The following is an 8,334-nucleotide window of genomic DNA, read 5'->3' as shown; positions in this document are numbered from 1 at the left end:
TGGTTGTGAGCCACCATGTGGTTGCTGGGAATTGAACTCAGGACCTCTGGAAGAGCAGTCAGTGCTCTTAACCACTGAGCCATCTCTCCAGCCCTACGTAACAAGTTTTAAGGGCCCAACAACTGAGCGGAATTACTCTATTTTAATCTTCTAAACTAATCAGCTACTTCCCAGCCAGTATCTCCAAGATACTTGCACTTTAGTATTGATCTGCCTTTCTGGGCTTCAGGTCTTTTTCCATGACGTCTGCTGGACCCTCTCCTCATAGCCGAATCCTCCCTTCCTCTCCCTGTCTCCCCAATTCCCTTCTGGGAGGAAGTCCAGCCCTGTTCTCTCCCCTGATCAGTCATTGGTTGAACCGCTAGCTTTATTGACCAATCAGAGAATGAGTGGGGAGCAATGTTTCCACAACACGGAGATAGGAGATTCTCAGGATAAGGATCACAGCCAAATATGGGGGCACAGAAATCAGCATTTAAATAACACAAGGATGATCTTTACACAATGCACAGGAGGCTAGCAGACAAGTTCAAATCCCTTGACTTGTTTCTCTCCACCCACCTTTATGTGGGCGCTGGGAAATGAACTCAGGGCACCAGACGTGCCCACCAACAGCCTTTATCTGCTGAGACATCCTGCTGGTCCCTTTTTTGAGATTTTTGAGACAGATTCTCATGTGGCCCAGGCTGATTTCAATCTTGCTACGTAGCTGAGGATGGCCTTGAATGCCTGCTCCACCTCCTGGATGCTGGGGTCCCAGGCATTACATCAGTGACTATGTAGAGCTGGCGGGTCCCAGCCCAGCACTGAAAATAAAAAGTTCAAATATTTAGTCAGAATTCTAATTTTAAAATTCTCAGTAATTGGAGGATTTTGTGATAATCTCTTTGATTCAAAATTCAAACAAACATAATCATTTTACATTTCTTTAAATCTTTACTGAGCCGTCTCGCCATCTATCACTTGTCTTCCCACTCCTGTGCTTACTGTTATTTGAGACAGCTTCCACCATGGCTGAACTGGAACTTCATGCAGTCATTTGCCTTGGTCTTCTGAGTTTGGGGATTTTAAGCATAAGCCTCTCTCTCACACACACAATGTGTACATATGTGTATGTACTGCCATGTGTGTTGAATCTGTGTGTTTATATGTGTGCACCCAATGTGTGTTGAATCTGTGTGTTTATGTGTGTGCACCCCACGTGTGTTGAATCTGTGTGTATGTGTGTGCACCCCACATGTGTTGAATCTGTGTGTTTATGTGTGTACATCTCATGTGTGTTGGATCTGTGTGTTTATGTGTGTGCACCCCATTTGTGTTGAATCTCTGTATGTGTGTGCACCCCATATGTGTTTAATCTGTATGTGTGTGCACCCCACATGTGTTGAATCTGTGTGTATGTGTGTGCACCCCACATGTGTTGAATCTGTGTGTTTATGTGTGTGCACCCCATGTGTGTTGAATCTGTGTGTTTATGTGTGTGTACCCCACATGTGTATATGTGTGTGCACCCCACGTATATTGAATCTGTATATGTATGTGTTTGCACCCCACGTGTGTTGAATCTGTGTGTATATGTGTGTGCACCCCATGTGTGTTGAATCTGTGTGTTTATGTGTGTGCACCTCTAGGTATGCTGAAGCCAGAGGACAACCTCAGGTGCCATTCCTCAGGAGCTGACCACCTTGTTTGTTGAGACGGGATTGTTCACTGGCTTAGAGCTGACCAATTAGGCTAAACCCGCTGGCCAGTGAGCCTGGGGGCTCCTTCTGTCTCTATCTCGAAGCTCTGAGATAACAAGCAAACACTCAGCCTTTTAAAATGGGTTCTGGGGCTGGAGAGATGGCTCAGGACTTAATAACACTGGCTGCTCTTGCAGAGGACCTGGGTTCTCAGCATCCACGTGGCAGCTCATAACCACTGTCACTCCAGTTCTAGGGGATCTAAAACCCTGTGGCCTCCAAGGGTATTGTAAACACATGTGGCCAAATCACCCATTCATGTATTTTTTTTCCCTCTGAGGATTGTACTCAGGTCCTTGTTCTTGCAAGCCAAACACATTACTGACTAAACTGCGTCCCTGGCCCAAGACCTTTTGTTTGTGTCTATGGGTTTTGTCTGCGTGTAAGTGCACTGTGGACACCTGGTGCCTTGGAAGGCCAGAACAGGGAGTCAGGTGCCTAGACCTGGGGTTTCAGAGGTCGGGAGCCACCTGTGGGTGCTGGGAACCCAACCCAGGTCCTCTGCAAGAGCAGTCAGAGCTATTAACAGCTGAGCTGTCTTTCCAGCCCTTGTGATTTTTTTTAAGAGAAGAAATCCACATACATATCAGTTTATCTAAAATATTATTTTCAACGTTTTGTGTTTATCCCATACCAAGTCTCCAGATGGTTAGAGCCTTCCAGGTGTGGAGTCTCTTACAGTCTGGACCTGGCCACACCATCTTTCTCTGTCATTTCATGGGTTCATCTGTCCCCTGTGTGTCCTGTCAACTGAGATGTGTTATAGACGTTCGTCAGAACCTGTTTGGGAGGGTGTTATTGTTTTATTTGAGCTCCCCCCCAACCTCCCACCCAGCAGACGCATCTCCCTGCCACCCTGTTTTCATCCCCTTGGCAGATGCTAATGGTGACCACCCAGATACATAAGCTCCCAGGAGGTGGAACATGGTGATCTTTAAATTTCTAAACGTTTACAAACACTGTAACAAGCATTCATTCATTTCCCAAGCTAATCTTTGCATTGTACAATGTGCCTTGCAGTTGATGGTTTAAAAGCATTGTTCAGAACTGATTTTAAAAGAACTTGCGACTTCTCTGGAAATGGAACAAACTTTAGAACTGTCCCATCTTAAAGACATTTCATGTATTTGACGGATTTGGATACATCAGCTTTCGGAGCTAAGCGCAGTGGCCTAAAGCTCTTTCACTAAGTTCCACCCGCTAAATGGCCACAAGAACTTCCAATAGCGCCACCTATAGGCCAGATCATTAACACCATGACCTCTGGGGTACATTTCAAAACCATAGCCTTGAATGAGGCCCCTACTGGGTATCAGCCACTCCCTTAATCGTGAGAGCATGCCAGTGAGCAAAATAGAGACACCCTACTCAAATCAAATAAGCTAAACCCAGCCTGTGAATGGGGTGGTTGGGAGGAGGAGATGCTGATGTTGAGATTTGAGGAGCACCACACGAAGGTGGAGGAGAGAGAGTAGTGTCCCCGGCAAACAGACAGCAAGTGAAGGCTGGAAAATGGGCAGGCAGGCAGGAAAGCAGTGAGGTCGCAGAGATGGCCCAGGAGAAAGGAAGAGGCAGAGTCTCAGAGGGGAGCGGCAGGCTGCTGGAGCCTTGGGGCGGCTGGCGGGGCTTCAGCGCGGCTGGCGGAGCTTCAGCGCGGCTGGCTGGCGGGGCCTGGGGGCGGCGAGTGGCCTTTGGCATTTAATGTGTATGGTACACAGCCAATGGAGGTTCTGAGCAGAGGGCTCAGACCTGGGGCAGGTGTTTTCAGAATCCCTTCCACTTTGCTTAGAGATAGGGGTGCCTCGGGGAGACCCCTGTGATGGTGGGAGACAGAGGACGCGGGACCATGCGTGGGGGGGGGGGGGGGAGAAGACAGGAATGGGCCCTGCATCTGTTCTGAAAGCAGAGCTAACAGTTTTGCTGAGGAATCTGATGTGGGCAATACGACAAGAGAGAGCAAGCAGGTATGACTCAGAGATTTTAACTTAGGCTTGCTGGGTGGGTGGGGGCTGCCACTTCTGAAAGGCATAAGGATGGGGAGCTGGGGCAGTTTGTCTTCTAAAGTTCACTTTTGGATTCAAATGTGATCTTCCATGCCTGTAATCCCAGCACTCTGGAGGTAGAGACAGGAGGGTTACCAAGAATCTAGGGCCAGCCTGGATGGGAAGTTCCAGGCTAGCCAAGGCTACATAGTAAAGACAAGATGTGTCAGCTGTCACATGGGTCAAGATCCTGGAATGTGGTTCGAGCCCAGATGGGACACCTGGCAATCTTAGGTGCACCGTGACATTGGAGCCTGAGATCCCAGTGTTATCTCCTGGGAGGTGGAAAGCAAAAGAAAATGAAACCTTCAGTCCTGCCCACCCACCCCACTCCAGCCGTTCCAGGTCTGGATGTGAAGGTGACTCCGGCGAAGCAGGTTGACAGTGGCCAGAGAAGGTGTTACAAAAGAAGGGACATGTGTATGATGATCGCAGGGCCCTGTGTGAGGCAGGTGCCACTCATCACGGGACGGAGGATGCGGCAGGGTGCATGATGAGAAGTTCCTGTGTGACTGAGTCCCCTTGCTCTGTGGTTTTAGAGCCTTTCATGATTTGCAAAGCCTCTTACTCATTTAGAAAGCATTTTGCAAAGCCCTTGGCTTTTCACAAAGGACAGCCCGGAGCCAGGAAATTTCGCTTCTGTTTATACCCCAGAGCGGCATCTATCTGGCTGCACTCTGCAGCCCATCTGTAAGTCAGTCTGGAAGTTCACCTAGTAAAATATGACCAGCGTCTTTTAATAAAAGCAGAAGGCTGGGGACTGTTGCATAGCTAAAGCCAGAATTGAGTTGCCTCTTGAAATTTTGTTTTTGTTTTTGATTTTTTTTTTTTTGCTTTTGTTTTTGTTTTGTTTTGCCCTGGGTTTGGTCCCAAAATTGCCTAAACTGGGCATGGTGGTGCATGCCTGTAATCCCAGCACTCAGAAGGCTGAGGCAGGAGGATTGGAATTTAAGGTCAGCTTTGGCTATGTGGTGAGTTTCAGGGCAGTGACAATGACACTTTGTCTTTAAAAAAAAGAAAAGAAAAGAAAGAAAGAAGGAAAGAAAGAAAGAAAAGAAAAATTAAAGGAAACAAGACAAAAGACAACAAACAACAAGAAGCTCACGTTGTGGCCAATGCCTTTGGTCCCAGCACTCGGGGCAGAGGCAGGTGGATCTCTGTATAGTTAGATGCCAGCCTGGTCTACAATAATGGGTTCCCAGAAGTCAAGGCTACATAAACCCTGTCTCAAAAGAGAGGGATCAAAATTATTTTTTAATTAAAAAAAAAAAACCCACCGTTATTAGCTGGGAGCGGTGGTGGACGCCTTTAATCCCAGCACTCGGATTTCTGAGTTCGAGGCCAGCCTGGTCTACAAAGTGAGTTCCGGGACAGCCAAGGCTACACAGAGAAACCCTGTCTCAAAAAACCAAAACAAACAAACAAACAAAACAAAAACCCAACACCAACGATAAAACAAAACAAATACCATAATTTTACCAAGAACATGGCGGCCTTTTATGTTTCTGTTTTGGGATCACAGGCACGGACCTCCACACCTGTTTATACAGCACTGCAGACCCATTACACATCTGAGGCAAGCATCCGACCAACCAAGCCTTTTGTTTTGTTTTGTGGGGTTTTATTGTGTTGTTGTTGTTGTGCTTGTTCTTGAAACAAAGTCTCACTATGGCATCCTGGCTGTCCTGGAACCCTCTATGTAGACCAGGCTGGCCTGGAACTCTCATGTAGACTGGCCTCGAACCAGGCTGGCCTTAAACAACTCCCAGACATCTCTGCCTCTGCTTCTCAGGTGCTGGGATTAGAACAGTACACCCAAGCCTTTGCAATTAGTAGTTACTGATGCTGAGGCTCTTGAGTTCACTCCCTCTCTCTCTTTCCCCCACCTCCTCCTCTCCCTCCCCACTCCTCTCCTTCCTCCTTCCTCTCTCTCTCCCCTCCCCTTACCCCTCCCCATCCTCCTTTCCCTCTCCCTCTCTCTCACCTCTCCCACCACCCCCACACACACAGGCCATGGACAGCCAGAAGCAGTTCACAGGCCCAGAGATCCAGTTCCTGCTCTCGTGTTCCGAAGCAGATGAGAATGAGATGATCAACTGCGAAGAGTTTGCGAACCGCTTCCAGGAACCAGCGCGGGACATTGGCTTCAACGTGGCAGTGCTGCTTACCAACCTGTCAGAGCATGTGCCCCACGACCCGCGCCTGCGCAACTTCCTGGAGCTGGCTGAGAGCATCCTGGAGTACTTCCGGCCTTACCTGGGCCGCATCGAAATCATGGGCGCATCGCGTCGCATAGAACGGATCTATTTTGAGATCTCAGAGACCAACCGTGCCCAGTGGGAGATGCCCCAGGTCAGTAGGCCTTGCCTGTACATGAAGTCTGGTACCCTAAAAATCCTCTATGGGTCTGTATCCTCTTCAGTGTCTGTACCTACCCGGCTCTGACAAGCCCGTGCCCCGCCCCCAGTGTATTTATTCTATGTGAAGACAAGTTTTTATGTATCCCAGCCTGGCCTTAAACTCGCTATAGCTGAGGATGAGCCCTACCTCCGTGGCCTCATTGCTCACATCTGGCTTTGGCGGTTCTGGGAATCAAGTGCAGGGCTTCCTGCATGCTAGGCAAACTACCAATTGAACTATACCCCACATCCCTTCTCAGAGACACTGTGGTTCGGGCTGTGATCTTGCACAAGCTCAGCTTGTTGGTGGCCACCTTTTGCATGCGCATCCCTTGCGCACTGCAGCAGTAGCATGGGTGTGCCCTCATGATTGATGCAGTTGCGTCATGACTTGAAACTGATCCTGGGAGCGCCAGTGCCACCTGTCACCTTGATGCTGTCACATACCACACACACACACACACACACACATGTGCTTCAATCTGCTCGCCTGTCCTCTGGGCCCCAGTAGGCCCACACCAGCTCTCCCATACACCCCCGTGGCTCCGGGGTACCCTGCCATGCATGCTAGCACACTCTCAAATATGCTTCTCAGAACCATGTCCCGAGCAGCCTGGGCCTCTGAGTCCTATCTCAGAGCTCCCTACCCCAGCCTCACTCGTCCAACCCACCAACGCTTGAAGGCATCTCACACACTCCCGAGAGTCCGCGAGCTCCAGCAGATTCCATGCTGAGTACACTCAGCTCATGGGAGACCCCCCCCCACTTCTACCCCAGGGGTCCTGCTGCATACACGTGCACGCACACAAGCTTGGCATGTCCCCAGGGGTAAGCACACACTCCTGCTCTCCTAGCCCACGAGGCTCCTCTGTGAAGTCCCATGCTTTACCCACACAGAGCTGCCTCCCTCGGGCGGTGTGGTCACATCAGCCAGCATCCTCCCCAGATGCCCTCTATTCCCACCTGAATCCTCTCTGGGCCCCTCATATCCCATCAGGGCCGAGTGTGCTTTTGCACATCCTTGCATGCAGATATCTGTGCACAGGCGTCTGCAGGACGCCTCCATCCACCCCGTCCTCCTGGGTCGTGCCTGTGCTGTGTTAGCTCTCCCCCCTCCCACTCAGCCCCTTACCTACTCCCTAGGGCATACTCTCTCTCCCTTCCTGTGATCTCCCTGAACTCATCCCGTGAACATCCTCCCGTACTCCTAAGAATTCATGCATGTCCATGTGGGCCTCATGGAGAATATGTCACCAGTGAACACTTTACACTTGTCACACACCAGACAGGTGCTAGTCTAACCACCCAGCACCTGTCAACTCACTAAATCCTTATAGCCTTCAATTGTGCCCCTTTTATGGAAGGAGAAACTGAGGCTGAAAGAAGTAAAGTCAAAAATCACCCGGCTTTTAGTAGCAAAATCAGCTGCAAAACTTTTGCCCTCAACCGCTGCACTCTGTCCTCCCAGAAAGACAAGGAGCCCAGCATAGTGGCGCACGCCTGTAATCCTAGCACTTGGGGAGTGAAGGCAGGAAGACCAGGAGTTCAGGGTCATCCGTAGCAACCCACAGCATTTGAGATGAGCCTAGGATATGTAAGACCCTGGGCATGTACAAGTAAGTATGCGTGTGCAACCCTAGTCCTTGAAAGGCTGAGGCAGGAGAATCACATGTACAAAGGAAACACGTGCAGTTATGGGGGCTTTCTCAGAACAAAACCAAAATAAGCAAAGGTTAGACTCTGGTGCTAGCTTTTTAAAAGTATGTATGTGCCGGGCGTGGTGGCGCATGCCTTTAATCCCAGCACTCCAGAGGCAGAGGCAGGCGGATTTCTGAGTTTGAGGCCAGCCTGGACTACAGAGTAAGTTCCAGGACAGCCAGGGCTACACAGAGAAACCCTGTCTCGAAAAACCAAAAAAAAAAAAATCATAAATAAAAAAAATATGTATGTATATATTTAATGTGAGTGCACTGTTGCTATCTTCATGCACACCAGAAGAGGGCACCAGATCCCATTACAGATGGTTGTGAGCCACCATGTGGTTGCTGGGATTTGAACTCAGGACCTCTGGAGCTAGCATCTTGAAAGCTCAAACTCTACTTTTTATTTATGCTCTGTGTTACCTTGAGTACTAGTGTCTTTTTTTTTTTT

At 49.3% G+C, this 8,334-nt stretch overlaps 1 protein-coding gene across 1 annotated transcript in view; it reads left to right on the top strand.

The window, feature by feature from the left end:
* Positions 1–8,334, top strand: part of Ryr1 (ryanodine receptor 1) — a 126,862-nt gene that overhangs the window by 100,518 nt on the left and 18,010 nt on the right. The window contains exon 90 of the mRNA XM_021211089.2: positions 5,795–6,136. Within this exon, the coding sequence (XP_021066748.1) occupies positions 5,795–6,136 (342 nt within the window). The remainder of the gene's footprint in view (positions 1–5,794; positions 6,137–8,334) is intronic.

Source organism: Mus pahari, chromosome 1 (assembly GCF_900095145.1).
Source record: "Mus pahari chromosome 1, PAHARI_EIJ_v1.1, whole genome shotgun sequence".
Taxonomy (NCBI): Eukaryota; Metazoa; Chordata; class Mammalia; order Rodentia; family Muridae; genus Mus; species Mus pahari.
The sequence above is the reverse complement of the archived record's forward strand: the minus strand, read 5'-3'. Positions and strand labels throughout refer to the sequence as shown.